The 21,805-nt window shown below is 51.7% G+C and overlaps 4 protein-coding genes across 5 annotated transcripts; 3 read left to right on the top strand and 1 right to left on the bottom strand.

Annotated features, from left to right (window-relative positions):
- Positions 1-3,452: 3,452 nt before the first annotated feature.
- On the top strand, positions 3,453-5,677 carry CLDN7 (claudin 7). Its single transcript, NM_001040519.2, is given in 4 exon segments — positions 3,453-4,032; positions 4,835-4,999; positions 5,120-5,204; positions 5,292-5,677. Coding segments are annotated over 4 exon segments (636 nt in total). The 5' UTR covers positions 3,453-3,809; the 3' UTR covers positions 5,455-5,677.
- A 123-nt stretch (positions 5,678-5,800) lies between these two features.
- On the bottom strand, positions 5,801-13,177 carry ELP5 (elongator acetyltransferase complex subunit 5). Of its 2 annotated transcripts, XM_059878477.1 has the most exons (9): positions 13,140-13,177; positions 12,801-12,859; positions 11,217-11,277; positions 11,052-11,132; positions 8,845-9,065; positions 7,568-7,749; positions 7,065-7,160; positions 6,819-6,919; positions 5,801-6,186 (listed from the first exon to the last, which is right to left on the bottom strand). In XM_059878477.1, exons 1-9 carry the CDS (start codon positions 13,160-13,162, stop codon positions 6,072-6,074), a joined length of 939 nt encoding a protein of 312 aa, XP_059734460.1. In that variant the 5' UTR covers positions 13,163-13,177; the 3' UTR covers positions 5,801-6,071. The 2 variants fall into 2 exon arrangements, with proteins under 2 accessions (XP_059734460.1, XP_059734461.1); XM_059878478.1 differs by lacking the exons at positions 12,801-12,859; positions 13,140-13,177 and adding an exon at positions 11,434-11,490.
- CTDNEP1 (CTD nuclear envelope phosphatase 1) lies at positions 12,372-18,526 on the top strand. Its single transcript, NM_001046026.1, is given in 8 exon segments — positions 12,372-12,824; positions 15,658-15,724; positions 15,819-15,937; positions 16,148-16,219; positions 16,638-16,754; positions 16,978-17,089; positions 17,503-17,587; positions 17,878-18,526. Coding segments are annotated over 8 exon segments (735 nt in total). The 5' UTR covers positions 12,372-12,722; the 3' UTR covers positions 17,939-18,526.
- A 1,078-nt stretch (positions 18,527-19,604) lies between these two features.
- On the top strand, positions 19,605-21,536 carry GABARAP (GABA type A receptor-associated protein). Its single transcript, NM_001034048.1, has 4 exons — positions 19,605-19,737; positions 20,272-20,350; positions 20,489-20,607; positions 21,046-21,536. The coding sequence occupies exons 1-4, from the start codon at positions 19,648-19,650 to the stop codon at positions 21,109-21,111; spliced, it is 354 nt and encodes a 117-aa protein (NP_001029220.1). The 5' UTR covers positions 19,605-19,647; the 3' UTR covers positions 21,112-21,536.
- Positions 21,537-21,805: the final 269 nt, after the last annotated feature.

Here is a 21,805-nt window from a genome sequence, read left to right as displayed (position 1 = left end):
TTCTTTTGGCAACACTGCTTTGGCTTTTAGGATTTTCAGTTCCTTGACTAGGGGTTGCACCCAGGCCACAGTAGTGAAAGCCTGGAGTCCAAATCACTAGGCTACCAGGGAACTCCCCCTTTTCTCTCTTTTTAGCAAAATCCCAACCCTGGCTAATTCCAACCATCCATCTACTTTCTCCTCACACCCAGCTCTTTACTTAAAGGTTTCTAGAGCAAGAAATTCACAGTGATGCTGACTGGTGATACTTTAAGTCAGTGGTTCTAGGCTGGGACCAGTTATGTTCATCTCATCACTGGGACATCTGGCAATCTCTGGAGACAATGATTTTTTTAAAATTTATTTTATTGAAGCATAGTTGATTTACAATGTTGTGTTAATTTCTGCTGTACAGCAGTGACTATATATATATATATATATATATATTCTTTTCCATTATGGTTTATGACAGGATATTGAATATGGTTTCCTGTGCTATACAATAGGACCTTGTTTATTCTGGAGACATTTTTGATTGTCACACTAGGGTGTGGGAGAGGATACTGGCATCAAATCAGTGGGGAAGTTCAGGGTGCTTTTAAATATCCTATAATGCACAGAACCATTCCATAACAAAGACTTATCTGGCCCCAAACACAATAGTGCTGAGGTGGAGCAATTCTACTTTACGTTAATACAAATCTCAAAGGGACAATAGAAACAGGGTCATAGCACTTTTTGTTCCCTATGCCTATAATATGCCTTTCTGGGTGGCTCATTATTTAAGTCCCTTCCTAGGTAGGTCTCCCTGACCTTACTCTGGAATGGACCCAACCTCATCACATTACCCTATTTTATTGCCTTGAAAACATGGTCCATTTTATGTCTTTATTGCCTGCTTCCTCCCTCTAGAATCTAAGTTACCTGAATGAAGCGTCCTCTTTTTCTTTTTCAACGGCACAGAATGCCATGCAGAATTTCCTCAACCAGAGATTGAACCTGTGCCCCCTGCACTGGAAGCACTGAATCTTAACCACTGGCCCACCAGAAATTCTGCAGTGTCCTCTAGTTTACAGCTGTAGCCCCAGTGTCAAGCATGGTGCTTGGTACATTGTACAGGGTCTCAGAAAATATTTGTCAAATCAGTAGATGAAAATCATGTTAATTTGCAATTTAGTCATTTATTCATCAACTATTTATTAGGGATAAAATCCAGACACATCTCTTGGAACTTATAGTATAGTGGGGAGACTGACATTGACTAAATAATCACACAAAGTGAATAGCTTTCAGTCATGATAAGAACCTTGAAAGTACAGTACAGGTAGCAGTGAGAATATTCAGCAAGGTGCTCTGACTCAGTCCGGGGTGGGGTGCTCAGGCCAGGCCTCCCAGAAGTCATATTTGAGCTGATAGTTAAGGATGAGTCGGTTAGCTGGGTAGAAGGAAGGTTGAGGGGGGTAGATGAGAAGAGCACCCAGGCATAGAGAACAGAGAGCAGAGGCCCTTTGGTGGGAAGGAACACAGTATAGTTCAGGAAGTGTGGCTGAAGCATGGAGTCTCATAAACCATAGTGTAACATTTATTTGCAAATCCACTGGAGCAATAGGAGCCAAAGAATGCCATTGGAAGTTTTAAGGATTTTAAACAGGAAGCGATAAAAGTTTATTAATGAAACAAATTTGTTTCTAGAAAACAGATTTTAGAAGGACAAGCAAGGAAGCAAAGAGATTGGTTTGGAGGAGGTTGCAGTGTCCAGGCAAGAGGTGATGGTGGCTTGGCCTGAGATGGTCTCACTGAGCTTGGAGAGGAGCTGGATATATTTAACTAACAAGAAATGTGGATTATTAGAGCTGGAAATCACCTTAACAAAATACAAAACTCATCATTAATCAAAGGTAGAAAAATAAAATGCATAATAAAGACTTCCTTAAAGTCTGCATTTTACAGAAAATGCAGAAAAACAGGTTAATTAGGACTATGAAGGGCCCATTAATATTTTTATTGAATAAAAGAAAGACCGAGAAATATTTGAGAAGGAGGAGCAAAGATGGGAAATATGAGAGACATGAGGTTAAAAAATTAAATGAAAGAGACAGAGTAAGAAAGGTGTGTGAGCCTGAGAGTTGTCAGGTTGGAGAGGGAAAGATTGGAAGGAAACCGGACCATGAGGGAGCAGGGATGTGCTCTCGGGTAGATGCAAAGAAAGGCTACTGGGTGATGCTGGGCTCCAAGGGGGCTGGAGATGGGGTACAAAGGTAGACTAAAAGATGAGGAGTAAAATAGGAAGCGGAAAGGACAGGAAAGGGAGATGATAACAGAGGAGGGAGGGAGGAATGGGTAAGTGGGGGATGCTTGGTGGGATGGGGCAGAACTCAGGGAGAGTGACAGAAGAAACCTGAGGGTGAGGTGGAGGTCTGAGGACTGAATCAAAGGCCACATTAGAGCCAGATGTTCCGGAGGACTGCACGGTGAGAAGGCGGGAGAGGGCACACAGACAGGCAGGTCCAGGCTCCGGATGAGGGTGAGAAACTAGTGCAGGGCTGGGGGAGGAGGAAGAGGGAAAGGTGGAGGGCCGGCTGGAAAAACTCCAATGGAAGAGAATGGTGGGTGTGGCCAAGACTCTGACCCAGGCCTTACCCTGCTCCCTCCCTTCGCTCGTTTCTGGCCTCAGTGGTTTCTTCTTTCTGCAGCAAGGACACTTGAGGCGGGATGGGACAGTGACAGCGGGGCGGGGGCGGGGCGGGGGGTGCCAAGGGCCCCGCCATTAAGTCACGTCCAGCGGAGATCGGAATAGGGGGCGGAGAAGATGGGTGCTGGGGTACCGCTCCTGGAAGCCAGGTGTCTGGTGAAGGCGACAGCGGTGAGGCGGGGTTGGGCCCTAGGCGGTGGCTCTGGCGGTGGAGACTCTAATTAGGCGGCTGAAGTGGGCAGTTCTGAGGGGTCCCCGGAAGGTGGGGTCAGCGACGAAAGGAAACTGAAGAGAAAAAGAGTAGAACAGAGGGTGGGGGCGAAAGTAGGGCGGGATAAAGAGCGAGCGCACAGAGTAGAAGCCGAGAGTCTCTGCGGGAGGGAAGGCGAAGCCAGGGCTAGCCTGGGGCATCTCTCCCGCTCAGCCTCCGCCGCGTTCCTGGCGCACCTATCTGGGAGCGGGGAAGGGACGTCCTTGCGCCCGAGGGACCTCCAGTCCTAGGGGCTTCCGCAGAACTCGGGACTCCGGAGAAGACTCCACCTCCCCCCTCCAGCGGTCCAAGCCCAGCAAGTGAAGAGGCGTGACATGGGGCTCAGGTTTCTTCCTCCTCACCTGAGCCAGGAGGGGTGGGGGCAAGGACTTCCGGCTCAGGTGAGTGTCCCTTCGGTGACGTCAGGTCACCCTCGGCCGCCCCTCGGTCCCTCCCCGCCTCGCGCTCCCGGTGCCCGCGGGGGCGCGCCCCCCGACGCCCTACTTATACTCAGGTGCGCAGCACCTGTCCGCCCGCACCTGCCCGATCACCGCTGAGCGACCTCTAGTTCGCACAGCAGCCTCGGGCCGACAGCCCAGGATACTCTGGGGACTTCCAGCACCCGGAGGCCGCGCCCGTACGGCCCCTCCACCTTTTGTTTGGGAACAGTCGCCGAGCGCCCGAGGGAACCGCCAGGCCTTCGCGGATCGCTTTTGTCGGTCACCAGTCCTGTTCCCTCTGCGGTGAGACTCTCGCCTCGCCGGAGGGGTCGGTTTGTGTTTACTCCGGGGACCAGATTTGCAAGCAGTCGACCAACTTCTTTTTCGCCTCTTTGGGTAACTTAAAAACTCGCCCTCCCGGCGCCCCCCGTCTATTCTGAAGGCGGAAATGGCCAATTCGGGCCTGCAGCTGCTGGGCTTTTCCATGGCTCTGCTGGGCTGGGTGGGCCTGGTGGCATGCACCGCCATCCCGCAGTGGCAGATGAGCTCGTACGCTGGCGACAATATCATCACCGCCCAGGCCATGTACAAGGGGCTGTGGATGGACTGCGTCACGCAGAGCACCGGCATGATGAGCTGCAAAATGTACGACTCGGTGCTCTCCCTGCCGGGTAAGACCGCGGGACCGACGGGGCGGACGCTCCAGAGCCGGGGTCTTGGCGGGGGCTGGGGGCGCGCCTCGAGGCCCCAGGGCCCGACGCGCTGGGTTGCCGGGTAGCGCGGCTGGAGAGGAGTAAGCGGTAGGGCCGAGGTCCTGGGACTGCACGTGAGCGGGTCCGGCTGAGCCCCTTTTCGCCCGCGGTCGGGCCTAGTCTCCTGGCCGAGCGGCCAGCGGCCCAAGCCGCTCCCGGTAAGCTGAATCCTGGGGCGCGGCCTTCTCCTCCCCCTACCCCGTGGAGGCCAAGGTCTTCGCCATCTCCCGCCCTTTTCTCGGACAAAAGGCGGCGCGGGCTGGAGGCCGCGGGGTTGGGTTAGGGGCCGCTGGGTCGAACCAAGGGCCGAGGAGCCGCGTCTCCTGGGCCGCCGCCTGCGGCTTCTAATCTTATCGGCGATTAGCCGAAGCCACAAACCGTGGCCTCGATAGTGGGGTCAGAGCTGAGAAGAGAGCCGGGGCTGCGGGCGGCGCCGGGGCCGCAGCCACCGCTACCGGGGCTCAGGTCACCACCTCTGTTTTCCTTCGACGTCCCCTTTCACCCTTCCCCCTCCGCGGGGGCAGTTTCATCGAAACCCTGGCGCCCCGGGCGGGCGGATCCTAGAGCCGAGAGGGCGGGGCAGAGCGGGAAGGCCACGGAGTCGGGAGGGGGCGGGATCCACCAGCTCCAGCCCGGGACTCGGGGACTCGGGGTCTGAAGCGGTCCGAGGGCCGCCCCCGTCATTTCCAACAAGGACGGCATCCTTACCCCGTTTTCGCAGCGGCCTTGCAGGCCACTCGAGCCCTAATGGTGGTCTCCCTGGTGCTGGGCTTCCTGGCCACATTCGTGGCCACAATGGGAATGAAGTGTACAAACTGTGGAGGAGACGACAAAGTGAAGAAGGCCCGGATAGCCATGACGGGAGGCATCATTTTCATCTTGGCAGGTGAGCCACAGGTCCAAGGTGGGGACAAGGGCTCTCTTAACCATCCTGAAGGGGTAAGTGTGGACACAGTGCGGGTTTGGGGGGTGGCTCACAGTACCTGAATCCTCACATTTTCTCCAGGTCTTGCTGCCTTGATAGCTTGCTCCTGGTACGGCCATCAGATTGTCTCAGATTTCTATAACCCATTGGTCCCCATGAATGTTAAGTAAGTATGAGAGCCCTATCTCCTTAAGGGGTCTGGGGTTGGGAGAGGCAGGCCAGGGTTCGTGACTGCAATTCCTTCTCTCCACAGGTATGAATTTGGTCCTGCCATCTTCATTGGCTGGGCAGGGTCTGCTCTGGTCCTCCTGGGAGGTGCGCTGCTCTCTTGCTCCTGTCCTGGGAGTGAGAGCAAAGCTGGATACCGTGCGCCTCGCTCCTACCCTAAGCCCAACTCTGCCAAAGAGTATGTGTGAGTTGGGACGCCCCTGCCCCAACCTGGCAGCCTACAGGCGCCTCCTCATCAAAGGACCTGGGGCAGAGAGCTCAGCTTGTGGGCAGGGTGCCAAGCAAAAGCCTTCGGTCACTCTAGCCCAGCACACCGTGTACAGTCTCCTGGGGGGTTGGGCGGGGGGGGGGGGGGGGGACAAAAAGGGGAGGGTGTGCTTTTTGTACAGTAATAAAAATATGTTTTGGAAAGTAGGCTTTTTTTCCATCTCCTTCAGGGCATCTGCAACGACTCAGGTGCTTGGCTTCCCTCATCCACTCCCAACCTCCAGTCCTGTCCACTTGCGACTCTTGCTTAAATAGCAACCAAAGAACTTTTGCTTTTAATAAAATATAAAAGATTTTATTAGGCTTGGGGGGAGGTGGTGTTCCTATCCTGTCGCTTTCTCTTATGCCTCCAGCTCACTTTCTTCTCACTGGAAGATGCTCCCTGGCTCATGGGTCACAGGGCAGGGCCTCCATAGAAACAGGGAACAAAGATGGAGCAGAGACAGGCTAATGCCAACACACACAATTGAAGGACGGTTACGGGCCCATAGTCTTCCTCTTCCCCTCCTACTGCAGTCTAGTCAAATCTCCTAGACAGTCAAACATCTAGGTCATCGTCTGGGTCTTCTTGATCCAGGTCATCATAAGCATCTGGCTCATAGAAGATGTGGCTGGTAGCCTGGCCCAGCCCAGGGCGCAGTAGAGCCTGCTGTCTGAGGAGAGATAAGGGGAGAATTGGTGCTGGGGAGGGTGGGTAATGGGTCATGTCTGGACACCCTCTTTCTGAGTGACAGTCACTCCCTCTCTGGCTTCCATGTCTTCTTGGTCTAAATCCCTTTGTCTGACCTTGTGTAGCACCAACTGGTATAGGGATGGATACTCTTAGACAGCTCTTGCAACACCCTAAGTTCTTAGCAGCTTTAGGGCAAGGATACTGTGTAGTCTTGCTTCACCCACCCACATGCTGGGCACAGAACAAGTGTCTACTAAGCCCTTATTAACCTGCCTCTGGCATACCATCTAGCTTCCTGCCCTCCCACTGCTGCTACCTGGAGATAGGGCCACTTCCCTGGGGTCTGGTCTGGCTCAGCCCAGGTCCAGATTACTTTGGGGACATCAGTGGAGCTGGGACCCAAGGCTCCAATGGAGAGAAAAGAGACATCAAGGCCCTTTGACACTGCTGGGGTTTGGGTGGGTAAAGAGCCACTCCCCAGACTTGACTCTGGAGGTGGACTTCACCCCCTATAAAGTTGAAAAAGTTAATCAACAACCTGCTGTTGCCCAACCTCTTAGGCCCAATGCTGGGCTCAACGCAGGGACCTGGGCACTGAGGCCCCAACCTTACTTTTCTGAGCTGAACTGGAAGGGCAGAGTCAGGCTGTCTTTGGCTTCTCTCTCCTTCTTGGACAGATGAAGGTTAAAAGTCAAATGAGTAGTGGGGTCCACCTGTAGGTACAGAAGAAGCTGCTGCTCTGTGCCATCCCTGGAATCCCTGACCCCACGCCCCCAATGTCTGCAGTTTTTATCCCCTTCTCCTTTATCCAGACCCCAAATTCCATCCCCTTGTTCCCGCCCTGCCTCTCTTAGGTACCGAGGGAGTATGAAGATCTGAGGGGGGCTGGGATTCCAGCAGTGGCTCCACTTGGAGCTCCAAGCTGAAGTCAGGAAGGATGGAGAACCACTGAGTCTGGGGAGAAATAAGAAGACGGTTAACGAAGTTTTTTCTATCTTACTGAGCAAACCAGAGAACCAGGAGCTGCCACTCCAGCTCCTAGCCACCTATCTGGCTTCTTCCAGCTCGTGCGTTCCACCTCTCAGCCCCTCAAACCTCTCCACAGGGACCACTTTTTGCTTTTTCTCCTCTTCCATTTCCTGGAAGGCAGTGTCTTTTGTTGGTTAAACTTACAGGATGTGAGCTTTCCAGGCTACAAAATAGGGATAATAAAACAATCTACCTCACAAGGCCTCTCACAAAGAAGATAAAATGGGGGAAATGCTACGATGAGGGCCCAGGGAAGTGCTCCAACACATCATCTGTTTTACTGCTCTCCCTCTCTGTCTGACCCCAACCTCCAGTCCCCTGCTTCTCCTAACCTGGAGGGTGGGGCGCTGTCTCGGCCTCCGATAGAGGATGTGAGCCGATGCCTGGCCCATTGTACCGCTCAGGGTCACCTCTGTCTGAGCAAGGCTGCTCAACGCTCCCAAGGGGCCTGGGCCGTGAAGCTCTTCATGCAGCAGGCCCAGCACACGCACCTGCTCACCTGGGAGGGTATCACCTGTAGAGGGACAAGAAATGTGGTGTACGAAGGGCAGTAGGGAGCATTCCAGGGATGCTTGGGATCAAACAGTGAAGAGGAAAAAAAAGGCCCACATCAGAGGCCCACATCTTCTCAGAACTCTGCCCAGATCCTGACTGACCTCAGTCAGTTTCACCACCCTGCTCTGACTTCTGTCAGGCCTCACCTTAATACACATTCTTATTCCAGCATATATCGAACCAAGGCACTGCTCTGACCTCAATCCTCAGGAGCGCCCCAAGGCCTCCAGGAAGGAACTCAACACTTTCAATGTTTGTTCTCCACTTGCTTTCAGCCTCATCTCTTGTACACTGAACTACCTGCAGTGTCTGGAACTTGCCAAAAATCCCAGTCGGTGCCTTAGATCCCCTCCCATCTTCCCTCTCTTTTTAGCTGCGTTTAGTGTAACGCACTACACTAGAGACTTGCATTTTTAGGTTGAACTGTATGAAATTCCTAACATCTGATCATATCTGACCTATAAAAACAACAGTAAGTGGTTTATCCTAATACTATAAACTCCATCCTCCCTTGACTTTTACAGAGGAAACTGAAGCACTGTCAGACCAAACACCTGTGTACTGAGCTGGGTATCTGACTCTAAAGCCCATCCTAGGACCCATTGTACTTTAGGGCTACTCCCAGAGCTATCAGCTGGACAAATTGGCCTGGCTGACCCTTTGCTCTTCAAGACATTCCTTCCTTAAGGTACTCTGTACACGTTCCTTTATCATCACAGTCCTTATCAGACTATTCAGTAAATTGCTTGTTTACTAGTCTGTACCCTTTATGGGACTTTGAGCTCCTGGAAGGCAAGGACCCAACACAGTGTATGTATATATTTAACATTTGTTGAATGAATGAATGAGAGGAAAAAAAAAAAAAACCCACAAACTTGGAAAAGAAAAAAAGAGTGATTGATAGCATTATGAAACAATCAAGAAATAGAATAAAGATGAAGTGATGGAAGAAGTCCCAACTGGAGATCCCTGATATGTTTCTTGTCAGGGTGGAAAGGGGCACATGGTTGGCAGGGTGAATATATGAGGGGAAGAAACAAATGAGGAGCCTCACCAGGGCAGGAGTCCTGACGGCTCAGAGCATGCAGGGTCTGGCAGAGTATGGGGCAGGGAAGGTGATGCAGCAACCAGCTGAGGGAATCAAGAGCAATGGTGGCAGGGCCAGAACCTGTCCTCTTGTCCAGGGCCCTTAAGGCTTCCAGGGGCCCGCCAGGAAGGGCTTTCCCAGGTTTTGACCAGCTGAGAGGGTCTCTGAAGAGATCATGGTAAACCAGCCTATAAACAGAAAATAAAAGGCATGATTATACTGCTCCCCTGCTCCCGCCATCTCCAACTTTGGCTTCTGATCTTTGTGGTTCTGTTTCCTTGATTTTCACTAATATTTTAAACATCAGTGAAAAGGTGTTTTTTTAAAAACTGAAAAGTAGAATATAGTGATTGACAGCACAGACTTTGGTGTCAAACAGTCCTGAGCTCCAAGCTTGGTTCTACTTGCCCAAAGTCACCTAATACATTACTTCATCTAAGACTCAGTTTCTTCACTTATAAAACAGGAATACCAACCTTCTGACATTTAGCACAGTGCTTGACAAGTAGTAAACACTTGATAAATGTTAACTATCATCATTATCAAATATTTCCTGAGTGGTGCCTAAAATTTATCATTCTCTGAATGGATAAAGAGGAAGGCGAGGACCTGAGACATGGTTCCTGTCTGTGGAACAGCTTAGAGAAGATCAAGAACCAAGTCTTGTCATACTAACTACAGACAGAATAACAATTCAGGAAAAGAAACTGGCATGGACTAGAAATCCTGGGAAAGCTTCACAGTGGCAGAACTTGTTCCCAGACACCTCCTTTGTATCTTCTGCCTCTCTTATGAATGTCATCTTTACAGCATCATGTCTACTCTAACATTTGATACAAAACTTGGGCAGGTGTAAACTACCATTATCCAGCTAACTATGCAGACCAGGAAATAATTTTTCTTAACCAGCCAACATAGGTTCAGGGACCTCCTGATCTGGATACTTTCCTCTGCCCCACATCAGTCTGTAAGTCCTGGAAGGTGTACCTGCTGACATCCTTTTACATTTGTCCCAAACTCTCCACCCTGCCTTAAGCCAGGACTGTCTCCTTCTACCATTCTCTGAGATTTCATTGGAATACAAATCCTGTCTACTTCAATCACTGCGCTAATCTAGCACAGTTCCTGGTTCACAACTAGCTCTTAACCAGCACTTCTACATCTGAGAGAACCTGCATTTTTGCAAAACCCTTCCCACTTGGTCTCCCTAAGTCCAGGCCCGGCCCCCCCCCCCCCCGCCTCCAGCCCAACCCATTCTCCACAGTGTGGTCTTTCTAACAGGTATGATGTTATCACTCTCGCATCTCCCATGAACAGGTATGGCTTCCATGTTGTTGTTTAGTCACTAAGTGGTGTCCGACTCCTTTGTGACTCCATGGACTGTAGCCCACCATGCTCCTCTGTCCACGGGATTTCCAGGCAGGAGTACTAGAGTGGGCTGCCATTTCCTTCTCCAGGGGATCTTCCCGACCGAGGGATTGGACCACGGCTTCTGCCACATCTCCTGGACAGTAGGCAGAGTCGTTACCTCTGAGCCACCAGGGAAGCCGAATGCCTTCCATATCTCCCCAATTATGCATAAATTGTTCCTTCTGCTCTTGGGGAAAATCCCTATGTAGCCTGCAGTTAGTGCTGACGTACGTTGATCACTAGACTCTGATTAACTCAAAAGGCAAAACGTGTTTATTCTTATTCTCCAGGGCAGTCTCTAATGCTAGCCTGTACTGTCGGCCTTTTATTACTCTATTCCTTTCATCTTCTGTAGTCCCTGTTTTGGATTCTCCAGATACTACTCTTCATCATTCCACGTACTAATTCCTACCTTCTTTGAAAGACCCATTTCCATTCAATGAATTGTCGACTAGGCTTTAAGCTTCTCTGGTGGCTCAGATGGTAAAGAATTGACCTGAAAGCAGGAGACCTGGGTTCGATCCCTGGGTGGGGAAGATCCTCTGGAGAAGTGAATGGCAACCCACTCCAGTATTCTTGTCTGGGAAAATCCCATGGACAGAGGAGCTTGGGCTACAGTCCACGGGGTCGCAAAGGGTCGGACACGACTGGGCAACTGACACTTTCACACTACTACATATCAGGTTTTTTCCCTGTTGCTGGAACGGAAATTCCTCAGCAACATTAGTCGCAATCCAATTAAATTTTTTCCAATTTGTACTTACCGGTTGTTGATACTGGAGTCAAAACCTTCACGAAACTCTTCTTCGCTCACTTCACAGCCCAGGACGTGGACTTGCTCCCCACTGAGGCAGAGATGAGGAGGACTGTCAGAGTGGGACCCAGGCTCCCTTATCGGATGGAACGGCGAGACGCTGCGGGATACTCACCACAACGCAGATTTCTTGACAAGCGCCTTCAGGAGACTACGCCCCTCCCACTCCACGGAGTCTGGAAAGAGCGAATAACAAACAGCCTGAGAATACTGAGGTTTTCGCATTCACGAAGTAGTCGAGACCTCCATCCCTGGCTTGTGACCTATGGCCCCTCCTCTCCACTTCCGCCCTTTGAACCCTGTTCCGAAGCGCCTGTGCCTTCGACCCTCACCCCGAAGCAGCACCAGGCCACCAAGAGCCAACAGCGACTCCAACATTCCCAAAATGCGTCCCGTCCCTCTTCGGACGCCCTCTGATGGCGTCACTGCCTATTGCCCCGCCCCCTCCACATGAACGGGGCGGGGCATCCACGATCCCTCCCACCACTAAGACCTGGTATAGTCTGGAGTGAGAGATGATTAGGTTCACTACCCCAGGAAGGCTCACGGGGAATAGTGCCTCTTGAGTGCTGGTACACACACGTAGGGACGACGCCCCTCTCTACAATTTTACCGTGACTGGGGCGGAAAGAGCCGTTGGGGCAGTTGTCCGTGGGAGGGGGAGGTGGCCGCGCGAGCCCTTCCGACGGTGTGAGCCTCGGGGACAAGTGACGTCACTCCGCTCAGCCCGTGCAATTCAAGGCGGGCCTGCTTTGCTCCAGGCCCCGCCCCCGCGCACGCGCAATATTGGGGCCTGGTTCGGAACACGCCCCACCTTCCTTATCCCCACCCCCATAGACTGAGTAGGGGGAACTTTAGTCCAGGTGAAGCGAATACACGTCACCACCGGAAGTAGTGTCAGAGGGGAAGAGGAGGGGGGAAGAAAGGAGGAGGGAGCCCTTTGGGCGGTAAAATGGCGCCTGTCAGAGTGGGAAATCCAGCTGCAGAGGCTGCAGCCCCGCTCCCCAGCGGTTGAGGCGCCCCTGACCTCGGGGAGGGGGAGGCCACTCTGGTCCAGCCATCTGCGTCCTTCGGCTCCCCCTCCCCTTCTTCCTGGGTCCTCGGCTCACCCGGCCCGTTCGCCACCGCCTCCGCGGCCCTTCGCGCGCCGCTGCCCCCGCCCGCCCCTTTCCCGCGGGCAGCCCCCTAGCGCGCCTGCGCAGCGGGCCACCCTCCGCTTCCCTCCTTCCCCTCCCCCTCCCTTCTCCCTCCCTCCCTTCTCCCTAGCCCCCTCCCCCACAGCCCCCTCCCCCAATTCTCCATCCCCTTCCCTCCTGGTCTCGGAGGACCCCACTGTAGCCCGACCTGCCTCGGCCCGCAACCTCGGCGAAGCCGTCAGTGCCACTCCCCGCCCATGTGGGCCCCCGCGGGCTGCCCACGCCTGTCCCCCAGCTCCCCGTTCCGCTGGGCTTTCCCCTCGTCGTGGGTGGCTTTGTGAGCCGCCCGCTCCGTGCCCCTCTCTGCAGCCTCTTCTGCCACTCGGGGCCCCCGTTCCCCCTCCCGGTGGCGGGGGGCTGCCCCCGGGGGGCTGGCGGAGCTGGGCCGCGGGGGCCCCGGGGCCGGCGGTGCCGGGGTCATCGGGATGATGAGGACGCAGTGTCTGCTGGGGCTGCGCACGTTCGTGGCCTTCGCCGCCAAGCTCTGGAGCTTCTTCATTTACCTTTTGAGGAGGCAGATCCGCACGGTGAGCCTTGGGTGGGCGCTGGTGGTGGTGGGGACCTGTGTCAGCGGTGATCAAGGGTTTTCGGTAAGTGTCGGGCCTCGGTTTGGGCCTAGGAAACGAGTCTTGGCGGCAGCTTCTACCGCTAGAGAATTAGAGCACCAGTAGCTGGGCATGAGGTGGGATGGGAAAAAGGAAGACCCTTGCGGTAGAACCGAGATGGTGGAGGGGGGCTAGACGGTAAAAGGATTTGGCAGTTCTTGGGGGCCAGGGTGGTGGGTGGGGCGCTCTTTAAGAAAGCTGAAGTTGTTGCTAAAGAAACCAAGAGGCGGGGAACACCTGTTTGATGGCAGCAGATCCATCGATGTGGGTTAGTCAAAGACCCTCCTATTATTTGGAATCCCCGTGTGTATTTGGTCTTAAGACAAGGAATATACCGGCTCCTGTGCCAAGGGTGGGGGTGGATGGGAGGGCGTATGTGACAAACAAGAATGGGAACTTAGGAAAAGCCCTGGGTGTGCAGGAGAAGCCCCTGCGGTTCATATTAAGGGAACTCTTCCCAAAAGGTCCTGAAAACCTAGTTCATAGTGTGAGTGAATATTTAGGCTTATCAAGACTCTGGGATTGAAAAACGCATAAAAATGCGTTTATGATGGTCATCTTTAGTTGCAGAAGGGAGCACATTAAAGTTTGAGTGTCCTCATCAGAAGACGGTGCTTGTCAGTTGTAAAGACTTCAATCTGAGGGCATGCTTGTTTTTTCCAGGAGACCCCAGCGTTGTGAGGGATATTGTGGGGAGTGTATCTCTGGGTTCCCTCGCCCATAGCTTTTCTCCAAGGTCAAAGCTCCTTAGGCTAACATAATTTAATAAATGTGCTGTGTATTCTCATCCCCATGGGGGAGAATTCACTGAAGGAGGCTGGGGAGGACTCAGGGAGTTGGGGTGTCGAGACTCTCCAGTCTGTACTCTGGAATAACTCAGTAAAACTGGAAGAAATAAAATCTGGTAGGGGCTGCCTAGGTCAAATTTCCAGACAGCCCTGAGTGGTAGTGTGGAATGGGCCTGGCCTTGGCTTCAGTGTCTCCTTTATCAGTCTACTTTCACTTTTTGATTTAGGTTGAGGATTGTTTCTGGGTGGTCATGGTTGTAGGCAGGGCTATTTCCCTAAGACAAGGGTTAGGAACTACGAAGAATCTGAGGTCAGAGATGCTGAGATGTGTGTGTGGCTAGCTCCTGGGGTTTTCCTTCCTTGTTAGGTGCTGTTTTCTCTTCCTGGCCTTGCAGAGAGCATCCCCCTTGCTTCCCCTTCTTTTAGGGGAGAAAATAGCAGTTTTACGGGTGCAGACATGTGCACCAGCCCACCTAGAGACAGGTTCCTTGACCCCACAGCCTTTTGTGTTCCTTTCCTTCCTTCCATTCTGGTTTCTGCCCCCGCCCCCTTTCTGGCAGATGCTTAGAGCATTCCCTACATGCCCAGCATGTGCAACCCGAGATAGCAGGACAGGACACCCGAGCTGTTGTGGCCCTCATCGGCAGCCCTTCGAGAAAAGAAGGGCAGATGCCTTGGGATTAGGGGGAGAGGGCCCTTTGGTCTGCAAGTGGGGAGCCTGGTTCTGGTGAGGTTTGGAGCCTAGGGATGGACTGTGCTTAGAAGAAAAGGGCAGAGGAGGGAATCACCAAGCTCTGCATGCGAGAGACCTGAGTGTTGGAAACAGGAGCCTCTAGAGAGACGGAGAAGCTGGAAGGCCAGGCTGGTGACATCCTTGTCCCTTCCTCACCTCCCACTCACAGCCCTTCACTCTGGCCTTCTCGATGCTCTATCAGTCTGCGTGGTGAGTGGGGCTTTCCAGTATTCTCTGCCTTGCCCTGGGTACCAGGATAAGGAGGCTGTTCAGAGGGCTGAGGTTCTCTGCAGCTTGTGACTTGGCTAGTAGAGACAGAAATGGACAGGTGGCTGGTTAAAATAGGCCTGGTGGCCCCCAGCCAGAGGAACTTAGCTGACCTGACAACCCCTGGATTCCCTCATCCTCTCTTCCCCTTAGTGACCCAAGAACCTCCCCTCCTGATACCTACCCTCTGTCCACTAAGGATTCTGAGGCGCTCAGCTCCCAACATGAGGTGATGGGAGTTGTGACAAAGAATTTTTGAGGTGGAGGTAGGCAGGGCCATGCCTTTCCACGTAGCAGGATAATATCGTGGATAACAGGACAGATTCTTGGGTCAGACTGCAAGGGTACAATCGTGGCTCCACCATTTCATTGATTCTAGTGTTGAGTGACCACCCTTGCAATAGTGTTCTAGGAATACAGCCATTATCAAGACAAAAATCCATGCTTTCATGGTCTTCATTCTTACTGGAGGGGCAAACCACTAATTCCTAGCTGTGTGGTCTTAGGTTATTTAACTTCTCTCAGCCTTGGTTTCTGCATCCTTAAAACATGGGTGATATTGTTATAATTATTATTAGGGTTGTTTTGAGGATTTCATCAGTCAGTTCAGTTCAGTTGCTCAGTCGTGTCCGACTCTTTGTGACCCAAATAACCCTAAATTATACCATGCCCAATTTATAGGGGCTTTCCTTGTGGCTCAGCTGGTAAAGAATCCGCCTGCAACACTGGAGACCTGGGTTCAATCCCTGGGTTGGGAAGATCCCCTGGAGAAATGAAAGGCTATCCACTCCAGTATTCTGGCCTAGAGAATTTCATGGACTATACCCATGGGGTCGCAAAGAGTTGGATATAATTGAGTGACTTTCACTTCACTTCAATTTTTAATAAATGTTTAGCATGTGCTTCCTATGGTTAGTGGGGAAGATTTCCTTGTCTAGGGTTTAACCCTCTCTCTTACTCTTCCCAGGTAATTCAGTACCAAACTGTTCGATATGACATCCTTCCCTTATCTCCTGTGTCCCGGAATCGGCTAAGTGAGTATGCTGGCTGGGAGGAACCCTAGGTGAGGTTGGGTTCAAGGTCTTGGCTGGAGGTAGGTTGATGTTACCCCTTCCCCTTGTGGTTCAGGCCAGGTGAAGAGGAAGATCCTGGTGCTGGATCTGGATGAGACACTTATTCACTCCCATCATGATGGGGTCCTGAGGCCCACAGTCCGGCCTGGAACGCCTCCTGACTTCATTCTCAAGGTATGTGGGAGTGGGAAGTGATGGAATAACTTGTGTCTGTAATTCTGCTCAGATTCTTTCCCAATCCCAGAATATCTCGTCCCTGGCCTCGTCCTTGGGCCCTGGGGCAGCCTGCAAAAGGGGAGCAAGCAGTGGGAGGGTAGGGGGTGTCCTTGAGGCCTGGGTGGAGGTGCTTAGGATTTCTCCCAGCCCTGCTATGTTCCTCCACAGGTGGTAATAGACAAACATCCCGTCCGGTTTTTTGTACATAAGAGGCCCCATGTGGATTTCTTCTTGGAAGTGGTGAGTGCAGAAGCTGAAGGCAGTTCTGGGAGGAAGGAATGGTTTTAGGGCTCTGGGAATGTAGAGGATTTGGAGGAATTAAGGAATCAGGAGAAATGGGCAGGGGCAGTTTTGGAGAGGGGAGGTTGTTGGATGGTCGGAGAATGGCTTTCCATAGTTAGGGTTCATTTATTGTGCTGATGCAATTCTATTTTTTCATGGCCTTCCTGCTCTCTTGTTCTTGCATCTCTGAATCTTAAGTGGGTATAATGCCTAAAACTTGGAGTCTGAGGACAGTTTCAAAATTTTGTGTCCTCAGAGACATTCAGTGTAGCTGAAAAGCCTGAAGGTCTACACTGGAATCTTAGTAAAAGGGAACTATATGTCCAAATGAACAATCACCTCTTCTGACAGCTTGCTCTTCTCCAATCTATTTCAGGTGAGCCAGTGGTACGAGTTGGTGGTGTTCACAGCAAGCATGGAGATTTATGGCTCTGCTGTGGCAGATAAACTGGATAATAGCAGAAGCATTCTCAAGAGAAGATACTACAGACAAGTAAGGGACTAGAATCTAAGCCTAAGAATGAGGCTGGGGAGGCAGGCCATCAAGGAGGGACTTCAGTTTGAGGCAACTGCCCAGGAATGGGACCTTAAGGGTGTGTGTGGGGGTACTACATAATCCCCTTTTGTGGGAACTGGCTGCCTGTGGGCATTGTTGGGATTGGGGGAGCAATCACAGAGGGCGAGTCTTTTGATGCCCAGACCACCCTGCCTTCCAGCACTGCACTTTGGAATTGGGCAGCTACATCAAGGACCTCTCTGTGGTCCACAGTGACCTCTCCAGCATTGTGATCCTGGATAACTCCCCAGGGGCTTACAGGAGCCATCCAGGTAAGGGAGAAGGCAGTGAGTCTGGCAGGACTAGAAAGTGGTTCTAAGGAGGTATTTTGAATGCATGGGGCTGGGATTCCCTGGTTTACAGTAGGTCAGGATGCAAGCTGTTTTTCTTTCATATGAGAGTGTTCCCTGCCTCCCCCCCAATATCTGTTTCATAAATCAGATTTTTCACATCAAATTTGATTTAGGTAAGACACAAGGCGGAAATTTGACTAGAAGCCTTACCCTAGTATGAGAAATGGGGATTAAAATTTAATTTTGTTTTGGAAGATAAATACAGATTTTACTTGGCTCATTGAGTTTGGGAGGGAGGTTATGTATTTTAAAGTAACCACCCCCAAATAAAAGGGAATACACCCTTTCTCTCTTGAACCCTTTATTCTCATGTGCCTTTTCACCCACCCTAGACAATGCCATCCCCATCAAATCCTGGTTCAGTGATCCCAGTGATACCGCCCTTCTCAACCTGCTTCCAATGCTGGATGCCCTCAGGTAAGGGAAGCTAGACACTTAGATTTCTGAGAAGAGTGGTAGGGGATCCCAAGAAGGAATAAAAGTTTGTCCTGTTTTACTTCCTTATCTCTTTTCCCTAAGAATATAATTTTTGAACCTAGGTCTTAAGAAAACTCACCTTTAGCATTGGGTTTTGGGCAAACTGAACCTCAGTCTCATGAGAAAATGGTGGTTCTTTCTGTCCCACGTCTTCGGTGAGGCTGCTTTACACTAGTGTGAGGAGGCTGTCCCCATGAGGACTCTACCAATGCAAGTTATTGTCGTCCCAGGTTCACCGCTGATGTTCGTTCTGTGCTGAGCCGAAACCTTCACCAACATAGGCTCTGGTGACAGCTGCTCCCCCTCCACCTGAGTTGGGGTGGGGGGGAAGGGGAGGGTGAGCCCTCGGGATGCCGTCTGATGCCCTGTCCAACGGTGAGGACTGCCTGGGCAGGGTCTGCCCCTCCCACCCCTCTGCCCTGGGAGCCTTGCACTCCCTACGGAGTCTGGATGGACACAAGGGCCAGATTCTGAAGCAGCCTCACTCTAACTTCGTGTTCGCACTCCTGGAAACCCCAGACTGGGACATAAGCGGAGACCTAGGAGAGCCGCAACAGTGTCTGGTGGAGAGATATGACTGGCCAGAGTGAGAGAGACATTCGGTAATCCGGGAGGCTCAAAAGAGAAGCCAAGCCAGCTTTGTTGTGATTTGATTTTTTAAAAACTCTTGTACAAAACTGATCTAATTCTTCACTCCAAGGGCTGGGCTGTGGGTGGGAAACTGGGATTTTGGGCCACTGGACTTCCCCAGACTTGTCCCCTCCCTTACTTTCCCTCTATTTGCCCTTCCTCCTAGATTCCCTCAGATCTGTAACCAGCTTTCTCTCTCTTTTTTCCTTTCCTCTCTTTTAAACCATGCATTATAACTTTGAAACCAAAGCTGCCCTAGGTCCTTCTCTGGGGTTTGGGAAAATGAGGGAGGGGTTTTTGTTCACATCCACCCTGTCCACTAGGCAGAGAGAGAAGAGCCTGCTGTAGACCCTAAGGGTAAGGGGAAGGGTCTTAGCGACAGGATGGGCACCCTGTGTCCCGAGAGAACCTGAGCGTCAGTGCAGTAGGACGAAATATTAAAGGAGTAGAAACCTCGACGACAAGAAAGGCTGGGCTTCGTCTGGAAGACTGGCATGTACTAGCTAAGCAGGCGCTTCCTTCGAGCGGCGGGCTCCCCAGCCCCTGGCTGGCCCGGCCCCACGTCCCCACCTCCCCGCGGCCCTCCTCCCCAAGCCCAAGCCGGCTCTACTTCCTCGCGCCCGCCACGTGACGCTCCGCCCTTTGAGATCACATGATTTTCACGGACACACAGCAGCAGTGTTCTTCCGCGCTGACGTAGTCCTTACCTTTCAGACCTCCTCTCCACTCCCTTTGGTCCACTCATTACTGGAAGTTAAGCGCCCAGTACGTCTCTCTAAACACAGGTTTTGTTTTTGCCCTCCTTTATTTCCGGAGACCTCTTCCTCCACTTGGGTACTACTTTGTTTTGGTGTCAACGGCCGCCTTCAGCGTACCAACAGATTTCGTGAATAGCTATCCATGTAATTATCTGCTTTTCCTCTGCATTACTTCCGAAAAGAGCTTTCGGAGAGCCAAGTCTCAAACTACGATTACCATCTTTTAAGCCCTTTTCATCGTTACCTCCCTGAGGGGAAAGTCGGGAAATGGATTTTCAGTTATTTCCGACGATAGCAAAAGGCAACCATCTTTCCTACGCCGCCTGCGTAATTTACAAATTGATTCCAAAGCGATTACGCTGACGGCGTGAGAGAGGAGGTCAGTAGGTGGTGCTACGCTACTGGCGTTAGGGCAGTTACGCCAGTGGCGTAACATAGCAGCCTGGGAGGCCCCTGTTGGCCGGGGGCGGGGTTGGTGAATAGGGAAGTGGCGCAAGTCCGGGGATCGCTCCGCTGAATCCGCCCGCGCGTTGCTGCCGTCGCCGCCGCCCCCTGTCCCGGCCCCCCCCGGGTTCCCTCAGCCCAGCCCGGTCCAGCCCGGTTCCCGGGAGGATGAAGTTCGTGTATAAAGAGGAGCATCCGTTCGAGAAGCGTCGCTCTGAGGGCGAAAAGATCCGAAAGAAATACCCGGACCGGGTCCCGGTGAGGACAGTAGCCAGGGCCGAGGGCGCGGGGCGCTGGCGCTGACGCCACAGCTTGGGCTTGAGTCCGGGACCTACAGCGCAGGCATCAGTCTCCCGGTTGTGGCGGCGTTGGGAACGAGCCCCAAGCCGCTGTTTCTGGGACCGGAGGTGAAAGGAATGGGGTACCAACAGAGCTGAAAGTGAGGAGATGTAGACTCGAGAGACCTTGGGGTTCGTGTGGGAGGCTGTGGGGCGTTTGACAGTTTGAGCTTCACAGAGGGTTTTTGAAGCTGAAGCTCTGGTTGGCCCGAATAAGTCATTCTCGTCTGATTAACATAATTGTTTTTATGACTCCGTATTCAGGGATCCTGGATGTTTAGGTGAATTAGAGTCAGTGGGGTCAGAATTCTTATTCAGGGCTGCGCCGCATGTTAAGAGACAAAGAGAAATGAGTCTGGGGTACGTGTGGGTGCTAGGAATGTTGAGTTGTTGACAGGTGGAGCTGTGTGTCTGTGTACCTAGTGTCTGCTAATTTTTATCTTCTCTTTAACAGGTAATAGTAGAAAAGGCTCCTAAAGCTCGGATAGGAGACCTGGACAAAAAGAAATACCTGGTGCCTTCTGATCTTACAGGTGGGAACCTGACACAGTACCCAGATTTGTTTCCTGGGGGCGGGAGTGCAGTCTCTGATGGAGGAGACTCCACATAGCAGGTGTTCTTTTGAGGGTATTTGTTATCTCTGACTTTATCAGGCCTTGTATCTTTGGCAGTTGGTCAGTTCTACTTCTTAATCCGGAAGCGAATTCATCTCCGAGCAGAGGATGCCTTGTTTTTCTTCGTCAACAACGTCATTCCGCCCACCAGTGCCACGATGGGTCAGCTGTACCAGGTATGGTGCCTGGGAAGTAGAGGAGGCTTTGGGGAGGAGTTGGAAGAGCTTGAGAGGCAGAAAGTTTGAAGTCAGCAGTTCTTGGACCAGCTGGCTTACTTAGCTCTCAATTTTATATTTACCCTTAAGATTTCTGCATCGTTCTGGGTTAGGGATTTGGACAGGGCAGTGAGCCAGAGTAACTGCTGTGGTCCAGACTCCCCTCCAGCCACTCCGTGTTCCAAGGCAGTAGAGAACAGTTTGAGATCTTATTGTCCAAGACTGTGGATAGGATAATACTGCCCAGCACTTATGGTCTGGAGCAAGTGAGAGAGTCAAAGTACTGGTATTTGGGGTCTTCAAAAAGAATGGTTGTGGAAGAAAATGTCCCAGTGGTGGGTGGTTCAAGTAACTAAAGCTCAGATGCCTGAATGCTGTTATTTTCTATCTTTATCCCAGGAACACCATGAAGAAGACTTCTTTCTATACATTGCCTACAGTGATGAAAGTGTCTACGGTCTGTGAAGCTGCTGCCCCTAAAGTGGGGGGTCCCATTCTACAAAGAGAGAGGTGGCCCCCCTTCCTTGACCTACTCCTCCTTGAGGTTCAAACACCACCTCCCTTCTTCAGGACCTGCACTTCCTAATGTTTGAGACTCTCCTATAGACCCTCTTAACACAAGGGTTAATGGGGGAGATGGCCTCTAATACCTCCCCTTTCTTTCTTCCCCTTTCTTTATCACCTTTCCCATTCTGCTTTAGACTTCTTGATTGTCAATCTCTGTCACATCTGGTAATTGTTTTGGTTTCTGTTCCCTTTCTAACTGCCCAAGGGGCTCAGAGCCCCAACAATCCTTTCTTTTCACTACCTTCTTTTTGGGGGTAGATGGAAGGGACTGAAATTGTGGGGGAAGGTAGGAGGCACATCAATAAAGAGGAAACCACCACCAAGCTGAACTGGATTTTTTCTTTGTGTTGTTCCCCTCCCCCTTTTGTTCTCCTCTTCAAGTGGTGGGGAAAGAGTAGGTTAGAGGTAATAGTATATTTTGGTTTGTTCTGCGTATGTTGGGCTTTTCCTTGTGTATATAAAGAGAGTGCTTTTGTTGTGATGGATGGAATACTGAATATCATTTCATGAAAGTTCAGTTGTATATACGTGTATATGGATTGGGTCCTGAGGTTATTAAAGTTTTTTACAGTGGGTTCCTGTGGATAAAGTT

Source organism: Bos taurus, chromosome 19, assembly GCF_002263795.3.
Source record: "Bos taurus isolate L1 Dominette 01449 registration number 42190680 breed Hereford chromosome 19, ARS-UCD2.0, whole genome shotgun sequence".
Taxonomy (NCBI): domain Eukaryota; kingdom Metazoa; phylum Chordata; class Mammalia; order Artiodactyla; family Bovidae; genus Bos; species Bos taurus.
The sequence above is the reverse complement of the archived record's forward strand: the minus strand, read 5'-3'. Positions and strand labels throughout refer to the sequence as shown.

What these genes read in the sequence shown, in the direction of transcription:
- ELP5 (XM_059878477.1), bottom strand. Translation starts at nt 13,162, where the DNA reads ATGGATCTGCTGCCATCAAACAG. An exon ending in CGGATCTGCCTCCTCAAAAG is followed by an intron (nt 11,278 to 12,800) that starts GTAAATGAAGAA and finishes CGCTCTTTCCAG; the next exon opens with ACTCCGTGGAGTGGGAGGGG. An exon ending in GACTCCAGTATCAACAACCG is followed by an intron (nt 9,066 to 11,051) that starts GTAAGTACAAAT and finishes TTCTGTTTATAG; the next exon opens with GCTGGTTTACCATGATCTCT.
- GABARAP (NM_001034048.1), top strand. Translation starts at nt 19,648, where the DNA reads ATGAAGTTCGTGTATAAAGAGGAGCATCCGTTCGAGAAGCGTCGCTCT. An exon ending in AATACCCGGACCGGGTCCCG is followed by an intron (nt 19,738 to 20,271) that starts GTGAGGACAGTA and finishes TCTCTTTAACAG; the next exon opens with GTAATAGTAGAAAAGGCTCC. An exon ending in GGTGCCTTCTGATCTTACAG is followed by an intron (nt 20,351 to 20,488) that starts GTGGGAACCTGA and finishes TATCTTTGGCAG; the next exon opens with TTGGTCAGTTCTACTTCTTA.